General features: G+C 40.5%; 2 protein-coding genes and 1 non-coding gene across 3 annotated transcripts; all 3 read left to right on the top strand.

Moving 5' to 3' along the window:
• The first annotated feature begins 543 nt into the window (after positions 1 to 543).
• Positions 544 to 4,673, top strand: aurkb (aurora kinase B). Its single transcript, XM_035650527.1, has 9 exons — positions 544 to 683; positions 1,549 to 1,587; positions 1,756 to 1,837; positions 1,924 to 1,963; positions 2,106 to 2,294; positions 2,606 to 2,744; positions 2,879 to 3,027; positions 3,147 to 3,321; positions 4,078 to 4,673. Exons 1-9 carry the CDS (start codon positions 678 to 680, stop codon positions 4,249 to 4,251), a joined length of 993 nt encoding a protein of 330 aa, XP_035506420.1. The 5' UTR covers positions 544 to 677; the 3' UTR covers positions 4,252 to 4,673.
• Positions 4,674 to 5,341: 668 nt separating this feature from the next.
• trnal-aag lies at positions 5,342 to 5,423 on the top strand. The gene has a single exon. It is a non-coding gene; the product is annotated as a tRNA-Leu (tRNA).
• Positions 5,424 to 6,269: 846 nt separating this feature from the next.
• On the top strand, positions 6,270 to 19,473 carry bod1l1 (biorientation of chromosomes in cell division 1-like 1). The gene is made up of 27 exons (XM_047334610.1): positions 6,270 to 6,531; positions 7,278 to 7,402; positions 7,554 to 7,744; positions 7,876 to 8,361; positions 8,883 to 9,032; positions 9,188 to 9,348; positions 9,460 to 9,556; positions 9,896 to 10,022; positions 10,136 to 10,199; positions 10,302 to 12,129; positions 12,217 to 12,287; positions 12,704 to 12,824; positions 12,986 to 13,111; positions 13,198 to 13,241; positions 13,332 to 13,383; positions 13,509 to 13,573; positions 13,714 to 13,795; positions 14,009 to 14,067; positions 14,214 to 14,289; positions 14,601 to 14,647; positions 14,869 to 15,065; positions 16,095 to 16,221; positions 16,737 to 16,815; positions 16,997 to 17,053; positions 17,283 to 17,373; positions 17,975 to 18,046; positions 19,350 to 19,473. The coding sequence occupies exons 1-27, from the start codon at positions 6,415 to 6,417 to the stop codon at positions 19,471 to 19,473; spliced, it is 4,836 nt and encodes a 1,611-aa protein (XP_047190566.1). The 5' UTR covers positions 6,270 to 6,414.
• The last annotated feature ends 1,937 nt before the right edge of the window (positions 19,474 to 21,410 follow it).

Below are 21,410 nucleotides of genomic sequence, written 5' to 3'. Positions count from 1 at the left end.
CATTAAAGATCAGTATTTTAGTCTATTATTTTGTTTTATAATCATTTTAGTTTGTATATATCTGCTTGATGTTATGAAGCTGCACTTTGAAGTATCTTACCTACACATCTGTGATCAGAAACAAAAAGACATTCTTAGCACTGAAACAATTAGTTAATTAGTCAAATATTTAAGTGCCACTAATTTGGATATAGTATATTTGTCATTTCACAAATTTTTTGGGAGGAAAATCTCTACTTTCACTGGTTTCAGATTCTCTCACGATTTTCTGCTTTTCAGGAGATGTAAATGCTACTTTGAATTTTGTTAATTTGACCTGACCTATAAATCAAACATCACTAATATAATATCGTATAAACTATCGTTGACACAGCCCATGGATTTAATATATAAACATCCATGCTCGTTCTATGTGCATGTTCTGCTCCCTGTTGCATTGTTGTTAATAAGTCAACAGGAAAAGGAAGGCGGTTTGCTGTCTCAGTCAGTCAATCTCCACCAATCACACGCATTCGTCTGCTGCCGTCCTAGCCAATGGGAGCATTGAGACTGAGGCCTGCTGACCAATCGCGTTCGTCAAGGGTGGCTTTTTGAAAACGTTGGCGGCTGAGGAAGTTGAAAACTACGAAGACGGTGCTTAACACGTTGGAACATTAACACTACGTATCGTCGTCACGATGCAGGTACTTAACTTTTTATTTTGTACTCTATGTTTATTTGTTAGCGAAGAGTGAACTGGGCCGCAGTTGAGAACGTAGAACAGTTTATCTCAGTTGTCGCAGGTTTTAAGCTACGTAGCTAACGTTAGGTTAGCTAGCTACCCCACTGGGCTAACATCCATGTAGCATAACGTCCGGTTAACTTCAGTTAAAAATGGCAAGACGCTGTATATATTGTGTGTACACGATAAAGGAAAAACACGAGTTGGCTTCATATATTTAGATTAACCCATGAGTCTTATGTTTCACTCACTACATCGCCCCCCATACGAGCCAAAGGTTTTAACAACGTCACATCAACAGTAGCCTAGCCTGACTTGTATTGTTTAACTACACACACACGTACATTTAATTATGTCAACTGTACATATGAGAACCAATCAAATAAAAACTCAAATACGACAATGCTGTGGTGATAACCATGTTTTAGTTTTCACATATAGTTGGTTGTATTGCCTCATGAGTTATAGGACCCTTTAACATTAAAAAGATGTATCTTTTCCACTTCAGATGAACCAATCTGAGACATTAACACAAGCGGAAAATGTAAACTGCAATACCAGCATTAGGACCTGTACAGTTTTTAAAAAAAGTTTCAAATGTACTCCCTGTACTTCCTGACACTAGAAGCAATTCATGAAAATCATTAGTAACATAGTTGAGTATTAATACAACTCAGCCAAGCCACCATGGGTCTTTTCAGGACTTGTTGGTACACAAGTTTTCTCAACATCCTGCTTGCTATGTTGGACATTGTCTAAAAAAGATGACATGACGTGAAGCTAAAATTTAAGTTAATGTAAACTGCTTATATATTTTTTTCTTACAGAATAAGGAAAATTATGAACCCAGGGGTTTCCAAAGACCAGTAAGTAGTTGTATTATGGTAAAAATATGTCTAGAATTGTTATTTGTTTTACTAATATGTTGTCAGTGCTCACTGTTTTAGTGCATTGTTCCTTACTGCTGAATTGAAGTGTATTGTTCACAAAGCACTTACTAGTTGCGTGTGTGTGTTGTTTCTTCTGAACATCAGTATGCAACCCCCAGCATTGTGACAGGCCCACAGCGGGTTCAGGTGAAGCCAAGAGCAGAAATGGAGAAAAATGCAGTCGCGGGTAACTTTTACCTCCTTACATACAGAAAGCATTCGTACCTCAGGAAATGTGCCTGTTTTCATTGTATTTTCATTTTTCCGGCCTAGGGAGAGAGTGTGTTGGCTCATCCTCCAGTTTAACTACAAAGTAAGTCTTGTCACTGCTTACCCCTCCAGTTGTGTATTTTTATCCTGCTCTGTTTTTATGAAGACTTTCGAGCATCTGTGTAAGAGCCGCATACCATTAGAGTGGTTAAAAATGAGAACGTATGTCTTTGTATGTTCTACAGGAAAGTCACCATCGATGACTTTGACATCGGTCGACCGCTGGGGAAGGGCAAGTTTGGTAATGTCTACCTTGCGAGAGTAAAGAAGCTGCAGGCCATCGTTGCACTGAAGGTGTTGTTCAAGTCACAGATGGAGAAGGAGGGTGTGGAGCATCAACTCAGGAGGGAGATTGAGATTCAGGCCCATCTTAAGTAAGTAATATCTTGAAAAATGTAATTTGTTGTGTGTTGAGCTATGCAAATTTCAATGATAGTTTAACCTGTGAGAGGCATCTAAACTTCGGAATGGTGCTGAACAAACAAATCATTGTGGCAGATTTAGCAATTTTAGTTTGGGAATCTCGTTTTTCACTGGAAAGAAATAAATGATCATGTTGTATTTGCTTATTCAAAATTTAGATTTTGCGCTCATGCTATGAACACACTGACCTTTAATTCCAAATGCCTGATGTTTGAAATGTAATCAAGAGGCTACCTCTAAAAATGAAAAATTTTCTCCACAGGCACCCCAACATCCTGCGTTTCTACAATTATTTCCATGACCGCAAGAGGGTGTTCTTAGTACTTGAGTATGCCCCACGTGGAGAATTGTACAAAGAGCTACAGAGATGTGGAAGATTTGATGACCAGCGCACTGCCACAGTAAGAGCTGAACCGAGTTGGTTCATTATTGACAAGTCCTTTCAAAATCGCTGCTGTATCGTAGCACATTGCTTGCAATGTGTGCGATGACATTTTGCTGTAATAATTAACTGCAAACCTCATTAAATTTGCAGTACATGGAGGAGATATCTGATGCTCTAATGTATTGCCATGAGAAGAAAGTGATTCATCGTGACATCAAGCCAGAGAACCTGCTTCTCGGCTATCGTGGAGAGCTGAAAATTGCAGACTTTGGTTGGTCTGTTCATGCACCTTCTCTACGGTGAGGAACCACTGTCAACACACAACTATGCTCTCTGAAGAACTGTTGCAGCTGTATGCTGTCACGTTCGTCAGGTCATTGCGTCTTCTCTGCTCACCTCTTGTTTGAAACCTTTTCAGACGTCGCACCATGTGTGGGACACTGGACTACCTCCCTCCAGAGATGATTGAAGGACACACCCACAGTGAGAAGGTGGACCTGTGGTGCATTGGGGTCCTCTGCTACGAATGCCTAGTTGGCAACCCACCTTTTGAAACTGCCAGCCACTCAGACACGTACAAACGGATTATGAAGGTTGGCATTTTTCTTTGGGTCTCAATGCACTCAGTTGGACCAACCTGAAGAAACAGTTTTTTTCAGCTTTTGGTCAAAGTTAACATCTGGCACATGCCACTTTCATTCTGCAATATGTAACAGGAAACTTTTGGGGGTTTTCAATCTTTTACACCTATCATAAGAGTCAGAGCCTTACTCTCACAGAGTATGCCGCTGCTTATTTTGGTAGGAGTGACTAAAGTGTAATGTTACTTGCTTGCGTCCTCCCTTTCGAAGTTCTGGTGTCCGAAAACAAAAAGTTAAAGTGGATGTTGCTCAGTTGCCGTTTGTAATGATAAAACAACGCTGCTGTGGATTTATTGCTTTTCTTTCCAGATCTTGGGAATTATTTCGAGTACATCATTATCTTAACTTGCCCAAAGCTTTAAAAATGAGACCCAAATTTTAGTAAACATGAAACGTCCTTTTAGAATCAATTGATGTAAACCACTGGAATGAGCAAATAGCTGATTAATTATTAATAAATCATTTAAAACTTTTTGAAAATAGCAGTTTGGATGATTGAAAACTTTGGTCTTCATAATATTTTTATCCACATATATTTTACTCGGGCATCAATCAAATAATTAATGCATACTCCTTATTTTGTAAAGTTATCTATTTTGCCTTACATCTATGTTAACAATTGGCATGACATGCTTTTCTGAGGAGAGACCATTACATTTTTTATGACTGTTTTGATGAAATTACTAAATATCATTTTACCATATACAGGTGGATTTAAAGTTCCCCAAGATCGTCTCAGATGGTGCCCGGGACCTGATCTCCAAGCTGCTCCGCCACAACCCCATTGATCGCCTCTCACTGCAGAGCGTCATCGACCATCCATGGGTGCGCTCCAACTCTCACCGGCTCCTACCCCCAACCTTCCCTGCCAAGAAATCCTGAGCCCACCTGCCCAGCCTTCTCTCCCTATGAGGGGTGTTTTATATCCTCCACAAGAGACTCTGGGTCAGCATGATTTGGTTTCACTGCCACGGGCTTTAAACTGCCATTATTTTGGCACATTTTATGATGGGTATACATTCATACCCACTTTTTATGATGTATAGTGTGGTGGTATTATCTGTCTAGTTCTTTGTCTAGTGGGTTTTGTTATTTTATTGTCATATCTTCTGAAACTTTTTTAAAAATGTTAAAAGTTTTGTATTTCTGTATCCGATGGTGCTGACTCCAAAGTGCTATTAGACTGCCTCACGCTGAATATATTCTCAAATAGTTTAAGATGTGTTTGAGGGAAGGTGTGGAAAGCATGTTTTATTTTTCTCTCAAGCCTGTACTTCAAAATTCTAATAAATGTTATAAATTAATTTGTGGATATTTGGACTAATGAATAATTTAATGTGTACTGGATGTGGTTGCATTGCAGACCCAAATACTATATATAATTACTTACTTCTGTGGTCTACTACAGAAGCCCTCTGCAATTAATCCTCACTATTAATGTTGTCTTCAGTTTTTGTTTCTGTTGAATTGGGCTCACTTTTTGTTTTCAACATATCCAACCTTTTTGTAAATGAGGGTAGACTGAATATAAAGTTTCAACAAAAAAATAATGCTGTTAGGAAGGTACAACTTTTGACACAACGGGTGAAGTTACCTCTGCAAGCTGTGTAGGCACACGTGTAATGAATATGACATTGTATTCATAGCCCACTTAAACCCCTTTATGTATATACCACACAACAGAAGCTGTAATTACACTCAACACGTCAATAATTACATCGGTAGATTTGAATGAATAAACCCGCCAGCTTTCTAGCCGGAACACGCCCCTTACCCTTGCTGCTTCAACAGTTCTCCGCTGTGATTGGTCAAGTGTTGGCGCGAGGGAAAGAATCTACCACGGCGATTGGACGCTGAATGTTGGAGCGACGAACGTGATGGCTCTCGCGTCCAGCATTCTCCAACATCTCCAAATTTGCGTCACTTCCGTATGTTACCTTCATATTGCCGTGTGGGGGCCTCGGCGACACACGGTAGCGTGGCCGAGCGGTCTAAGGCGCTGGATTAAGGCTCCAGTCTCTTCGGGGGCGTGGGTTCGAATCCCACCGCTGCCAGAAAAGTTTTGGGGTTTTTAAATTCAATTTATTTTTTTATTTTTTCAAATGTTGTATTACACCATTTCAACAAACTGCAGTCGGTTATCACTAAACGCTCTCGATTTCCGTGAACATCCGACGAGGTATTACAGTGGGCGACCTAATTTACCGTGAATGAGCTTACAAAACTTCGTCAAGTGCGGTATGGCAGATTAACCGTTACTGTGATGGCTCATAATTCATATTATTTTTTTACTGGGACATCATCGGTATTTTATGAAGATAGTTACACATAAGTTGGAATCTTGTTACGTGGATGTTTCTTGTTCCACTACAGCGCCAGAGGTCGCCAAATAGTTTCGTTTTAGTTGATTTTCACACCATCTTCAGAAAGTGGCAATTAAAGCGCGTGAAATAATATCTGAGTAGAAGATAATTGTATTGTAACCGAGGTTATATTGATGCGCCTGTACTGAATCATGCTTCCATAGAATCATCTACGAAAAATAAAAACACGAAGATCGTAGTCGAACCAGCGAGAACCAAGACGGAAACACAACTTTACTTTTCACCGGCCGCTTTCTCTTTCCGTCTCTGCCCTTCATAACAAAAGCCGGACTTAAAAGCACTTGGCATTTTGCTAAGAGGCAACTCAAAAACAGATATTCCAAAATAATGGGCGACATGAAAAAAATAGCTTGCAGTATTATTTTCAACATCTTCCATATTATTTAACCATTTTACTAGAGTTTCGTCCATTTTATATTTTAAGAAAAAAATTTTTTTTTTGCATTTTTACCAAACTCTTATTTTGGTAGGAGAAATCTCGCTTTTGAAGTTGTTCCGGTTCACATGACGATTCTCCTTCTTCTTCCGTGTCAAACCCGCTTCGAACTTCATGAACCACCACAACAGAGAGAAGTCCTGTGTCCAAGTCGCATTCTGCCCCATGTTTTATCAGTAATATCACATTTAATCACTGAACATCTAGAGCCAACTACGCCGGGACATGGCTGGTTTGCCGCCGGGAGACCCGCAGCTCGTCTCGATGATCGTCAATCATTTGAAAACACAGGGGCTCTTCGACCAGTTCAGGAGGGACTGCCTGGCAGACGTCGACACGAAGGTAACGGCTGAAAACATCTCTGCAACGTAGATAATGTGTGAGGTTAAAGTGTGAAAGCTAAGCTTTGGCAGCAGTGGAAGCGGTTGTGTGTATTGCAGGAGCAGGTTCGACACTGCAGTGGAGTCTAGCTGTCTGCCAGTTGTAAACAAATCATTTTAATGGCCATGACTTTCCACAAAATGCGCTGCAGTGCAGCGTTAGCTGTAATTTCTTCAACGCAGGATTTTCATTTAAGTTCCATTCATTTAGAGCAGCACGAAGTTAAATTTACAGACTTGGTGAGGGTGGACAGGTGATGTTAATTTGAGTCTACTCAGTAGATGTGTTATTGGTTTACAATAATATATCTGCAAATTTGTATTTCTATTCTATGTTTTTTCTTATTGTAAATTAATCCAGTGAAAAGATCAAATCCATCAAGTCTGTCTCTTAAGGCGTTCTGACTTTAATATCATGTCCAGTGATTTTTTAGCTATTTCTGAGGACATCATTTGTTTATAAATGCTAAACTAATATTAAATTTAAAGTTTAGCTTCGAACAATATCTTGCATCATTGAGAACTGTTTCAGTCAGTTAGACTCCACGGAGGTGTAAATCCTTCCATTTTATAAACAAACTGATAAAAAGACAGACAAAGAGCAAATACTTTATTGATTCATTTGATAACAAGCTTTTCACCTGTTCCTCAGTTATGACTAAAGTAACAATATCCAAAAGTGTTCGGTAACTGCTTTTCCTCCTGCAGCCAGCTTACTTGAACCTGAAACAGAGAGTGGACAACTTTGTCTCCAATCACCTCTCTAATCACACATGGAGCCCACATTTGAACAAGAACCAGCTGAGAAACAACATCCGACAGCTCGTGCTACAGTAAGAATGGAGAAATATCTCCCTTCCACCTTTTGTTCTTCATCTCTGCTCGTACTCATAATTCAGTAACCCAGTTGAAAGTATTCAATACTTTTTCAAGCTAAAAAACGCTTTGTGATGTTTTACAGTAAAATCAAACTGTTCTGCTTAGATCTGGGATGCTGGAGCAGGGGGTGGACAGGATCGTGGCCCAGGTGGTGGATCCCAAAATCAACCACATCTTCAGGCCACAAGTGGAGAGGGTGGTGCGTGAATTTCTGTCGCCTGGCAGCTGCTCTGAGGAGCCACTGGCCCCGTCACCTTTAGCAGAGACCCATCCAGACATCAGCATTCCTGAGCAGGGTAACCAACGTTTCATGTCTTGACTATCATGCATCTTTTATTTATTGTTTTTAGTCATCAGATTTTTACTACTACAGGAGAACAATGGACACAGTTAACACCTGTCACTACATATTCTCATATGTCCACAGCCTCGTCGTCTGCTCCGACTACCGCTGCAGCCAGCGACGCCATGTCCATCCTGGAAACAATAACTTCTCTCAATCAGGAGGCGAGTGTCAGGGCCAGCTCAGGCACCGAGAAAGGACGTAAAGGCCAAGCTTCAGATGAGGCCATGCAGCTAGTGGAGGAGAGCGACCAGGATATGAGTATTTCCGAGGATGGAGACAGCCAGCATGATGGGAGAACCCTGGAGGAGGCAGAGGAAGCAAAGGTGGCATCTGATATCCAGGTGCTGGAAGTGAAGACCGAGGACATCCAGGAGCAGATGGATGTGGGAAAAGAGGGGCTAATAGAAGAGGTGAAGATGGAGGATGAGGAGTCAGGTGCTCAGGAGCAGACAGAGGAGGAGAGAGACAATGCTACCAGCCGAATGACTGGAAAACCTTCAGAGGAGAAGCAGGACGATGAGCCCCTGAAATCCACCAAGCAGAAAGCCAGAGAGAGGATAAAGGAAGGTGAGTTGCTGAATCATCTGCATGCGTATTTTAATTTAAGAATAATGCAACCTGCATTCACACAACACATTCTTTATTAAACTTAATTTCTGAGTCATTCAAAAATTAAGTAACTTGAAGATGTCGCCTCAGGCTTTGGGGAATTCTGACTTTATGATATGTAGTATTTTTAACAACATTTTAAGGAAATAATCATTAAATGGTCTATCGGTTTTAATCAACCATAATAGAGTGACGACTGAATCAAACAGAATATATTGGAAATACTATTTTTTTCCATTCCCAAAAAATAATAATTTCCATGGAAACTGACTATATGTGTCATATAGTCATTCAGTTAATTTAGCTGCAGGTAGTGTAACTATCTTTGTCCATGGAGAATGATAATTTCAATCGCTGTTTTTCTGCAAATGTGAGCCAGTGTTTTTGCCTTGTCTTTTTGCCCTTTATTACAGTTTATCTTTGTCATTAAAACATGACAGAGAATATTTGAAAAAGACATGCATGTCTTTTCACTGCAGAATACTCTTTGGAGGACTCTGACCTGGACGGCCTGAGCGACATCACAGTGAGCTCTGTTCACACCAGTGACCTGTCGTCATTTGAGGAGGAAAGTGAAGATGAGGAGCTGCTGTCTGACTCATCGGAAGAAGGGGAGCTTCCATCTGATGGTCTGAACTTTTTAATTTTTTTTTATTCCTGTCTGAGTTTCCAAACAAATTCTAAAAAGTAACTGTGTCATGAAATGTTAAATACAGTCTCTACTACGGGTGTTTGAGCTTTCATCTTGAGATGTTTGATTTTTGAGCTGTTCCTCGTTCACCAGATCAAGGTGAGAGTGACGAGAAGAAACAGGCCAGTGGAGATGCAGGAGAGGAGGAGCGCAAGCCTCGTCGCAAGGCCTACGTTCACAAGCCATTCCTCTACTCCCGTTACTATAGTGACTCGGATGATGAAATCACTGTGGAGGAACGACGGAGATCTGCGGTAAGTTGTCTGACCAAAGACTTTACTTGGTAAATTAATTGATCACGAGCTAGAAACAATACACCATTCGGTCATTTCTGTGTCTCTCTGTCCTCAACTGTGATCTCACAGGCAAAGGACAAAGAGGAGAGGCTGCTCAAGAGACAGCAGAACCGAGAACGAATGGAAGAAAAGCGTAAACAGAAAGCGGCGCAGGCTGAAGAACAAGGTATTTGTAATTTTTGGCACCATCACATTAATTTAAAAACCCGTTAAAGATTTTAGCAATCACATCTTGACTTGCACTGTCTATGTTGGAGCTGTAGATTATAATATAGTGCCAAAAAGAGATGTGTGCCAGGGGAAAAACATGATTGTCAGCAATTTTTTCCATCTATGTTTTAATTTCTTGTTGCTAGAGTTGCCACAAGATTCTCTCAAATCTGCTCCCACATTATGTCATAGAATCTATAAATGGCAGTGTGACATCTTGAGTTTATTTTGTCTTCACAATAGCTTTGTGTACTGTTTACTATCACATCATTTACCGTGTGTATTTCCTATACAGATCGCAAAAGACAAAAGGGCGGAGACTCTGCTGGTGTGGACCGGCCCAGGGCCAAAGAGGCTCGCAAAGAAAGGAAAGTTCTGGAGAAGAAAATGGCTCTCAACAGGAAGAGGAAACTAGACTCGAGGTATGTCATCAAAAGCTCAGACTCAAATTCATACAGCTGCTGCTCAACATGATCAAATGTTTTTTTTTTGCTGTGCACTCTCTGTAAATACATGCATCAATTTCACTTTTCAGGAAAGAGGGAGATGTTATAAGACGGAAGAAAGGAGACGCAGGAGGAGAGGTATCCAAGAAAGTGGTATGTGATAGCTGCCAGGAGAAAAGCAGATTTCAACATAGTTAATGTTGTCATCTTGGGATTGGTGAGGTGTAACATTGTGTTTTATTGTTTTGAAATTAGGATGCAAAATCTGCAACCTCAAAGACTCCACAACCAAAATTGATAAGAAATCTGTCAGAATCTGCATCATCTGACGAGAGGCACAGAAGGACGAGCGGCAGCGTTTCAGAAGATTCCAGTGAATCCAAAAAGCTTTCTGACAAAGGCCGGACACACTCCTTCATCTTGGAGTTGGAGCAAGGTTCTCAAGAGGCTCTTAAACAACGTTCAGTTGGAAAATTTGATCGCCTGTCGCGTAAAGAAATTCACTCTAAGGAACGCAAAGAGAAAGAGCGCAGCCTGTCGGATGAACCTGCCAAACTCAAGCAAAAGCAGGAGAAGAAATCCGAACATCTGGCAGATGAATCTCAGCACAAGGACGGTGTTAAAGTGTCCTCTGAAGAGAAAGGTGAGAAGAAGCCCAAGATTAAAAGTGAGAAGAAAATGACAGGAAGCACAAGAGAAGGAAAGGCGTCTGTGCCTGAAGGTGTAGCTGACGATGCAAAGAAGGTCAAAGCTCCAACCACCGAGGCTATCAAAGCAGAGAAGGACAAGGACAAACAGAAAGACAAACGGGAAAAGGATAAAGATAAGAGCAAGGAGAAGGAAAAGGCTAAAGGAGAGAAAACTTCAGCTAAAAGTGATTTCAAGCAGCTTCTGCGCCCCGACTCTGCTGGTTCCTCTGAGGATCGGTCTGACATGGAGCCTGGGTCAGACGGCAGCAAGAAGAAAGATAAACACTCCAAGGAAGTCCTGAAAAGGTCAAAGAGCCACACTGAGGACAAGCTAGGAGAAAAACCCAAATCTACAACGGATAGTGAGAAGGAGAAGACAAAACCAGATCCAGACAGCCAGAAGTCAAACAAGTCTAGCTCTGAAACAGACAAAGACCCCAAAAGAGTCAAGACAGCCGATAAAGGAAGAATCGTGGAAAAATCGAAATCGAAATCCAAAGAGGAAACAAAGACTCCATTGTCATCAAAGGCCGATAAGAAAGTTCAGAATTTAGAAGTCAAAAGTGCAGCGGGTGCATCTATCAGCAAACCTGAGGCAACAAAGGAGAGGAAAAAAGATGGAAATGCAAAGGAACAGCGGAAAGCCTCTGAAGAACCTTCACAGGAGAAATCAGAAATTAGGAGTGCAAAGAAAAAAACAGAGAAGAAGGATAAAGTCCCAGAGAAGAAAGACGACAGCCAAGAAGAGAGGAAAGCCCCCAGAGACGACAAACTGGAAAAGTCTGATAAATCCTCCATGTCTTCTGTTTCCTCTGTGAGTCTTGAGGCGGAAGAGCCACCGAAGAAGCAATCTCTTCTCCAAGACACAAGCACAGACTCTGAGCCCGTCACCACCACTGTCACCGCCTCGTTCTCAGACGACACCTGCGACGCTCTAAGTGACATCACCCCCGAGCCGCCCGAAGGAGAAACGGAGTCACGCCTCGGGGACATCCCCGCTGTGCCGGCCGAGGCCGACGCTCTGCTGACTCTCATGGACGTTTGTACGTCGGTAGAGGCGAGACTTCCGCCCGAGAGCGTTCAAGAGGAGGCGTCCTCTGAGATGGCGCTTCAGGACGCTGATATGAAGATGAAAGAGGCGGCTCTGACTCTGCTCTCCATGGATCCTGAAAGTACAATGGCCTCCAGGTTAATAAGTCCAGATGCAAAGGAAGAACCAGAGGTGAGCCCTCCTGCCCAGCAACCCATGGAAACAACTGCATCTGAAGAGGAAGAGAAGCAAACTCCCACAGATGAGCAAACAGCTGCTGCAACTGAGTTCACAGCCACTGAGATGTCACCAGCTCCGTCACAACCAACGGCCGAGCTTGTAGATGAAAAACCAAATGGTGCAGGTATGTAGAAACAAAGAGGGCAACATGTTTATTATCATGTCAAGATTTTTTCCATAATTAAAATGCTAAATACAAATGTCTTTTTAGATGAATCTGAAAACCCGGAGAAAGAAATGGACGCATCAAAGGTTGAAAGTTCTGAGAGTCTTGCTCCACAGGTAAAATCAAAAACGACAAGTCACATCTGTGAAATTAAAATGATTATGGTATAGTATTAGGGCCAAGCCAAAGAAATAAAATATTTGCATTTTATGTATTTCGCATTTTCAAAAATAAAGTCGAAATGTCGAGAATAAAGTTAAACTTAATCAGAGGAGAATCGTCTTTTAAATTTGCATGTCCAGAATTAAGTCAAAATATCAACAATAAACAAATATATCAAGCTACTAACGTTAGTGCATATGACTGCACCACTTCAAAATTTCTTATGTAGATGAATCATCCCTGACTCTTCCGTAAAGAAGTGATACCTCTGTGTTGGCTTTTACTCTGACATTTTGGACTGTCTTACTGGTCCCAGTGAACTTGTTGTTGATCAAGGTAGAAGGTAAATAATTGAAAAATTGTCACAAAGGAGGATGACCCCACCTCAAATGAACCTCAGGCTGCTTTGAACGAGGAAGAAGCCAACATGGCAGAAATGACTTCAGATGAGCCAGATGAGGAAAAGGCGGCACCAGCAGCTCACACAGAAGGTAACCAAACCTTGTGTTTTTGATCTTTGCAGCTCTTTAATTTTTGGTGGTTTTCTATGTGAAGTCAGTGGTTTAATGAAAGACATTTACAATGGCCAATCTTTGTCTCTGCATCGACCTGATGATGCACGTTCACTTCTTTGCTTTCTGTAACATTTCAGCTGCGGTTGCTGTCGTGTCTGAGAACGAGGAGATCAGAGGAAATGGAGAAGAAACCGCTGAACAAGTCTCTGAACAAGTCTCTGAACAAGTCTCTGAACAAGTCTCTGAAACCTTCAGTAAACAAGGTGACTGCATGAAATCGTGTGGCTTGTTCAAAAGAATAAGAAACTTGTTTTTTAACTTTTAATTTATGCTGCTGTCTTTACTTTAGATCAAAGTAAGCCAGATGTTTCAGACACAAAGTTGTGCCCAGAGGTGAGGCACCATTCATGTCACGCAGATTTCTGATCATGTATGTTACTAAATTTACAACTGAGACTTAAATTCAGGTGAATCTCTCAATAGGCAGCGGAACAGGAAGCTGAGGAGAACCAGGCCAAGATGGACATACACGACAGTAAATTTTTTCTCTATACATTAAGATCTGTCTGAACGATTTCATTGTATACACTGAATATTTTTAGGGGAAATGAAAAGATGTAAATTAGACACTATTTTAATCCAACTTCTTTTCTCCTTTAGGTGAATCTGAGAGTAAGAAACAGGAGGAAGAAAACGTTGCAGCTGAGAAGAGTGATCCCCAAACTGTAAGTGTTCAACCTTTACTCACACTCACTTACACATCACTGTTGTTGTTTTTCTTTTCTTTCTCTCTCAGTAACTGGTAACACTCTTAATATGCATTGGTGACCTTTGTTGCTCTGTGGATCTTGAACATTTTGTTTAGATGGAAACTGATGTTCCAGAGAAGACGGAGGAGAGCACACAAAGTGAACCTGAGCGACCGTCCAAACTAGTCAAACAAATCAGTGAGTCATGTGACTAAGAAATATACACATCCATCGCTTTTAATCAGCTGTTGAAACTACATTACTCATTATAGTTTGTAAAAGCTGTGTTGTACCTGTGTAAGGAATTGCTATTTGTGCTGTTCATGCTAAGGTTTTTTCTTTTACCTCGCCATGGCAAACTGGTTCTTTTGCAGTTAATCTCAATCTTCACTGGTCATTTGTATTTTTCAGGCAACATCTCCAGCACAGACAGCCAGGAGGATGAGAAAGGATCAGACCTGTCTGAAAAGGTAACTTATATACATATAGATATAAAACATTTTTTCAAATAGATTTTTTTGTTTTTTTGTTTTAATGGTGTGTATGACATTCAGCTCTTACATATGTTGATAAAAATGAGGTGTTTCTATGTTGCTACACTTTTTTTGTTCCGTAGGAAGAGAAGACGGGGGGAAGAGGAAGACGTAAAAGAAAACTGTCCAGTCAGAAAGTTGCGTCCGTGAAAGAATCTGGTAAAGTAGCTGAAAATTAAAGATCATAAGAATTTGTGTTGTCCAAGTTTGTGACACCTACATTTAGACAATTTGAAATTGTCCTCAAATTCAAAGATTATTTATAAGCTCTTAGTTGAAGGTGTTGGGTTTCAAAATTGTGAATTGTTATAATTTTATGATCCAGTCGGTCAACAATATAATAACTGATAAACTGATTCCACTGAAGAATTCACCTCCAGCAGCTAAACTGCCTTGATGGAAGTTTTGAGAAATGGATGGTTATCAAAGTTCTGAAATGATGAATAATTCATATTTTTGTACCTGATCAGGGGATGAGAAGGATGAAAAGGAAAGTAAGGATCAACCATCTGTTGAGGTAAATATAACCTTTGTCTGTGTAAAAACAACCTTGCCTCTCTCACAGAATAACAACAAAGTTTTAAAATCTGTGCTTTGTGTCTTACTGTTTTGGCTTTTGTTGACCCGTTAAAACACAAACAACAATGGTAACGCAACTGTTCTTGCATGTTTTTATTTGACATCTGCAGAGTTTGAATTCACATTGTTTTGCTCTTGAACTTTCCTTCCTATCTTCAGGAAAGTGAGCAGGAGAAGGTTGTCGAGGTCAAAACACCTCGCAGGGGACGATCATCCCGATCAGCCGAGGAGACGGAGAAGGAGACGGAGAAGGAGACAGAGAAGGAGACAGAGACGGAGAAGGAGAAGGAGACGGAGACGGAGACGGAGGCGGAGATGGAGAAGGAGGACAAGGAGAAGGAGAGGGAGACGGAGAAGGAGACGGAGAAGAAGAAGGAGAAGGAGACGGAGAGGGAGAAGGAGAAGGAGAGGGAGACAGAGAAGGAGACGGAGACGGAGAAGGAGACGGAGAGGGAGACGGAGAGGGAGACGGAGATGGAGAAGGAGACGGAGAAGGAGACGGAGAGGGAGAAGGACACGGAGAAGGAGAAGGAGAGGGAGACGGAGACGGAGAAGGAGAAGGAGACGGAGACGGAGACGGAGAAGGAGACGGAGAAGGAGAAGGAGAAGGAGAAGGAGAAGGAGAAGGAGAACGAGCGACCTAAAGCACCGGAGAAGTCTGAGGAGACTCCGAACCGCAGGGGGAGACGTTCAGGAGCTGCCTCCAAAGAAGCCACAGCTGGTAAGCCGATAACTTTGAATTCAAAATATGGTTGTTGTATTTGAGGTATTGGAAAGTTATTATTAGTAATTAGTAATTAGTTATTATTGTTGAACTTTCATTATAGATAATATTGTGAATTGCCTTGTATCACGTAAAAGATGGGTGCTGTTTTTTCTATGGCTTAAACAAATCATGTTCCGTATGAAATGTTGCTGTCCTTCTTCTATTAGTCATACTGTTTATTATGTTGTGCATCAGCCAAATATTTTAATGCTGAATGTTTAAAATGGAAATTGGTTATGTAATCTGTTGAAGTGTTCTAACTTTTCTTTCTTTTTTTTGTTTTGAAGAAGCAAAGATTTCATTACAACAAAAATGAATTGATTTAATCACTGAACCCTAATTTACTACAGATGTCTAAAATTTACATTATTTCTTTTTTATCTCCAGACAATGACAAGAAAAATGAGAACAAAGGTGAGGAGGACGCTGATAGAACATCTTCATGCGAAGCAGCAGAGAAGGAAGAGGTATGTGAAGAAAAGTTCACCATGTTTTTAACGTGTAACAGTATCAGGTTTATTATTACTGCTGTCAAATGTGTCACTTCAGTGACAACACATGGTGAATAAAAAATTTTGGCGCAAGGAAGCACTGACTGGATGTTCTTAATGTTTTTTAGAGAACTGAATATGAAAGTGCACCACAGGAAAGTGGTCAAGGGGAAAGTCAGCTCCTTCTGCCGACTCCTGTTCCAGAGGACGGTGGTGATGCAGAGAACTCTGACTCCAAAGAGACCGCTGACATACGTACGTTTGTTTTTAATTCAGGTCATATGTTTGCACTTTCCTTCTTGTATTTTTGGTCTCTCCTCTATTCAAATGTCTGCCAGAGCATGAATTACCAAATTCAAAGAATAAGTGAGCCAAACCTCAACAGCTAATTTGTGCACGATGTGGGTTTATATTTTGCTGTCATCACTGTTAACAACCTGTAAAATCTGCCAATTATATGTGGCATAAAGGAAGGCTGGGATCTTCGTTCTGAGTTCCATTTACAACTTTCCATTTTCTGGCTGGTCTTTGTATACAAAAAAAAGATGGTGAGATTAAGTTTGAATCAGATTTCATCAGTCATATTTCCATTCCAGGTAAACCAGCAGTCAAGAGAAAGAGGTCAGAGGAACAGGAGGAATCTGTGGAGGTGGGATTTGCTTTTGTCGATTTTAAAATATTTTCTGGATCCTGGTTTCTCACTTTATGCAATGACATTGATCCAAATTGAGATTTGTGTGTCTTATATGGATTCAAACGTTATTCTACAGGAAACTCAGGCAAAACAACTGATGGAGGAGGACAGTAGCCAACAGCAACAAAGTGAGCAACAGCCTGAAAATGACAGTGGTAAGAAAGAACACATACTAAGACACAACTTAAAGGATTGGTCATACAAGTGTGAAATTAGAGCGCAGGACTTGAACATGCACATCTTGAACACATCAGTAATTGCTTAGATAGCTGTTTATCAAAAAGAGCAACTTTGATCATTGTCGTCTCTGTATTGTACATTTATTTTTTTCCCAAGGTGATTCTCCTTCAGTGAGCCAGTCCGGACAAGAGGAGGTCAAAGAGCAGAGCTGCAGTGAGAAGAAAACAGATGATGTATGTTGGCATAAAAATGTTATTTTGAATCTTGCATCCATCAATTTAGTTGTATTTATTGCCAGTGGAGTATTACATTTGAACTGTAGACTTTTAAAATTCTAGCAATGTCTTGTTTATTCATTTCATCTTTTGAAACTGGAATATGATTTATGTAAATCATAAATTTTAGAAAAACCCTGTTTTTGTTACCTTCCCAGGCTGAGCAGGAGCAACAGCAGGAGGACCACGACATGACTCCAAAGAGAACTGTTCGGAGAGGGCGGCCCTCGAAGGCAGCAGCAGCCACAGACGATTCAGGTAAGAAAACCTCATGCTGGATTTAAATGTAGCAAAAGTATTTTACGAAGTGACATTTTAAATATTTTTTAACCTCAAGTTACTGATTTAAGTAAACAGATACACTTTACATGATCAAAAATCCCTGATTTGCTCGACCAAGTATCCTCTTTCCCACAGATAAAAAGGACAGAAAGGCAGAAGAAAAAGACAGTGAGCAGAATGATGAAGAGGAGGAGGAGGAGATGGAGGATGGCGAGGGAGAAAAAGGAACGGCGACCAGAGCGACCACGCGGTTAGCCTCTCGCCTGGAGGCTGAAAGGTAATTCAAGAGCTCATGGAAAAAACGATCACAAACCACAAGACTGATTGAAAATACTGGAAATGAATCAGTCACTTAACATGATCTACAGTAAGAACTAAACGATGAGACACTGTATCATCCTCTGTGCAGGTGAAGTCATCGAAAGGCAGTGGTGATGAATGAGTCTCTGGATATTTTAGCTCTGTATGTTTGCTCCCAGAAGGCATCGTCGCTGTCACATCCTATTAAATAAGAGCTGGGGAGATTTAGTGCTAAAGCAACGACTGTTGTCCCATATTTGTTTTTACTGCTTCTCAGAAACAAGCCAAGTAAACCATCCACCCGGGCAAGTCGACAGAGCGGTAAAGAGGAGGCCGCAGCTGGCACACGGTGAGTTCGCTTCACTTCATTTCACTTTGCTTCGTTCAGCGGAACCAACGGGTTTGAAGGGTAAATCCTGACCAAATCTGAAAAAAGGACATTTTTACCAAAACGTCTTCCCGGAATATTCAAAATGTTTTTGAGTCATTAGCTCCCTAAATGAAAATAAGAAATCAGTTTGCAATGCCTGAGTTGTTTAAGGAGTAGGTATATTAAATATCCTGAATTACACTACAAGTACGGGGTCACGGTCTATAATATAAATGAGCAGACTTGTGAGTAAGTTGATTTGTTGATTTACGTATATTTTCTTTATTTTAGAAGGCAAATGCTTTTGTGTATAATTTCATTTCAAATCCAAGGTGTCAAGAAGTCCTTAGCTCTGACAGTCTGAGAAAATCAAAATAAATTTAAGAAATTGTAAATTATAATAATTCGCTACAGTAAATGTAATTGTCTTTAAATTTCCTACCATGGTTTGTGTGCACCACATGTCAACTCATAAATCTATACAGAGCATATATTTGCCTTCCTCAAAGTCCTATATATACATTTTACTCTATACACACACACTACGCTGGAACAGCTTTAGGCCATAAATATAAAACATAACATTTCAACCAACATTTCAAAATATGCTTTACACAAGCTTTCATCTTTTTTTCAAACTAATATTTCAAAACACTGAATTCTTTTGTCTCTTAATATTTATGACTAATTCCCAAGTTCGCAACCCTCCTGCTCTTCATTGAATTGTTCTAAAACAAATCCTGTGGTTTGAGAACAAAAATAATCCAGTGGACTCTAAAGAGTGTCATCTCAGATTAAAATGTCTAGTTTAGAAATCCAGACTGCCTTCTCCTCGAGGAGCAACTTCTCTGCCTGAAGGAGACTGATTGATCCATTTCCATGGCTGCAATATGCAAATGTTTTTCTTTTGTCATTAGAATTTTTATTCTCGTCTGTGAGCAAATGTATTATGACTGTCTCACTTTTTATTTAATTCATTTCAGACCAGATTTAGTCTGAAATATTCATTATGTTTTTGAACTCAAATTCATCTTCAGTTAACATTACAAAGTCCTAAAGTCTTAAATGTGGGCTTTTGAAATCTGCCCCTGGCTCTGTTTGTTTTTTTCTTTCTATCCAGTGGTTATGTGGACATGCCAGGCTCCAGTCTTTGTGCAAGTTCTAGTCATTGCAACACTTTTTTTACCGAATAACTCTGGAATTAACAAAGACAAACATTTACAGCACTTAATATGACACTTTAGACAAACGGACTGACTCGCTCCTTGTTTCCCTCCTGCAGCGGAACGAGGGGCCAGGCGGCAGCGGCGAAGGGGGGCCGTAAACGGGAGGCCAGCCCCCCTGCGGTGCGAACCCGGGGAGGACAGAAATCAGAGGAGCCCCCTTCCAAGAGAGCTAAACGCTGAAGAGTCTGACAGCAGTGGACCAGTTTGCCCCAGCAGTGTTTTTTTCCCACTGCACTCCATATTCAAGTCAGTTCTGGTGTCGGGGGTCAGGTACAGTGAGTTAGCACGTAAAGCTTTTTCTGCGTCATTGACTGTAGATTTTTTTTTTTCAAACGCTCTGGATAGTATTATACACTCTCCTCTGATGGTTGAGTGTAAACCTGAGGATCTGTGTAGAAATCCCACAGAATACTTTCTACCGCACTGCGCCCATATGGTTTGGATCAGACTCCATCATTCCTCCGTTTATTCAGTAATGCCCAGTGAACCGGAGTATTTCAGGCCAATCAAAGGACTAATGTGCAGCCCAGCCGTGTGTTCGGGTGAAGAGGACCAATTGAAATTTGGCCCCCAAGTCAGGCAGACTTTTCGATTTCTGATTCTTAAATCCAAACTGTTTTAGAGATAGAAGTCACCGTGAAGCGTCTCGCATTCATTGTGAATTTTATTATTCAATATTCATTCTGTGAATGAAAGAATCTTCCTTCTTCTTTTGTTAAAGTTTTTTTTATATACGTAGTATTCGTCAGGTATTTTAGTTGTTTGTATTTCTCTGTTGAAGTACCAGTAGTATTTGTCACGGAAAGGAAAATCATGACGGAACACGAACAGTTTCTATAAACTCAGTTGTCTTCATGACTCCATATTTGTAACAACAGTCGCTTCAGACTAAGAACCGTTTCTTATGGAGGTCGTCTACATATTTGTATTGTTTTGGACTTGTGTGTAAATCGGTATGATGGCGTTTGACATCTCAGTGTACGCGTCAATGTCAACACAGTTGTTTCATGGAGGTAAAAACATTGAGTATTTCTTCCTTTTTTCATTCTTTGAAGCAAATATAAATCACTTTAGGTTCTTACTTGTGGTCAATCATCATAATTTCTAAAATTTGCTTTTTAGTTTTTATAGTTCAAATACTCACAGGATTGAAATTAATTATTTTCTTTACAACAAACATAGTCACACCTGTAGTAGCAAATGAAAGCACTGTTTTTCAACAATTTAGCACTCATTGGAAAGGCGAGTTCTTTGTTTATGAAAAGATAAAACGGTGCGCAGAGCAGAATATCCAGAATTTTATTAACTCACCCCTATTATGTCTCAAGTGTTATCTCCTCGGTTTCCTAAATGGATGTGTTGTCTGTAATGTGTAAATAGCGCAAAGACGTGAACCAACCACCTCGGATTGTGGAAGAGGAGAGGACATTCCTGCCTGCTAATGGGGGATAAAAACTGACAAACTCAGAATGAAATATTCCATCATCATTATCACGTTAGGGGTCTTTAATCGCTGCACCTGAACTCGCAGAATCCAAAAAGGCGCGGCGAAAGGTCACAGAGAGCCCCGAGTTCTCCAGTCGGAGTTTTCCAACCATTCCTGCGGATTGCTCAAATGTGATTCCTTCAAGGTGTACCTCTCTCAAGTATTTCCTGGTGCTGCAATCCAAGCCTTAAAATATTAACCCAAAATGTCTCATTTAAAAGTTTGGATCCGCTTTCATTCAGCCACCAGGTCTGGCAGACGAACAGCGCTCCTTTCACTCCACCGATGCCTCTGGAGCGACTTGAGACGCCATTTTATTTTAAGCCGTTTGCATTGTAGTCCAAATTTAATTTTTGAATTTGCCCAGTATCAGCAGTTCGAGGCACATGAGGCGGATTTACTGAATTTGTTGAATTCAGCTCAGTAGACATCGCTTTTTTAAAAAGTGAATAACTAATTTTTACCTTAAAATATGACGTGTTGAACAAGTCCAAATTTTTCTGCCATTGTATGTAAAAAAATTCACCATAAATGCAAATCTCCAGCTTTCAAAATATCAGCTGTAAGTCTAAGAAATTAGTAAAAAAAAACCTAACCCTAACCCCCCCGGATGGTGAGAGATGATCATCTC

Source organism: Scophthalmus maximus, chromosome 9 (genome assembly GCF_022379125.1).
Source record: "Scophthalmus maximus strain ysfricsl-2021 chromosome 9, ASM2237912v1, whole genome shotgun sequence".
NCBI classification, from domain to species: Eukaryota; Metazoa; Chordata; class Actinopteri; order Pleuronectiformes; family Scophthalmidae; genus Scophthalmus; species Scophthalmus maximus.
This window is presented reverse-complemented; position numbering and strand designations above follow the sequence as displayed.

Excerpts from the sequence above, each read along its gene's own strand:
- aurkb (XM_035650527.1), top strand. Across the intron at positions 2,745-2,878 it reads ATGACCAGCGCACTGCCACA|TACATGGAGGAGATATCTGA; the intron begins GTAAGAGCTGAA and ends TTAAATTTGCAG. Across the intron at positions 3,028-3,146 it reads GTTCATGCACCTTCTCTACG|ACGTCGCACCATGTGTGGGA; the intron begins GTGAGGAACCAC and ends AAACCTTTTCAG.
- bod1l1 (XM_047334610.1), top strand. The coding sequence starts at position 6,415 with ATGGCTGGTTTGCCGCCGGGAGACCCGCAGCTCGTCTCGATGATCGTC. Across the intron at positions 13,242-13,331 it reads ACACAAAGTTGTGCCCAGAG|GCAGCGGAACAGGAAGCTGA; the intron begins GTGAGGCACCAT and ends ATCTCTCAATAG. Across the intron at positions 13,384-13,508 it reads CAAGATGGACATACACGACA|GTGAATCTGAGAGTAAGAAA; the intron begins GTAAATTTTTTC and ends TTTCTCCTTTAG.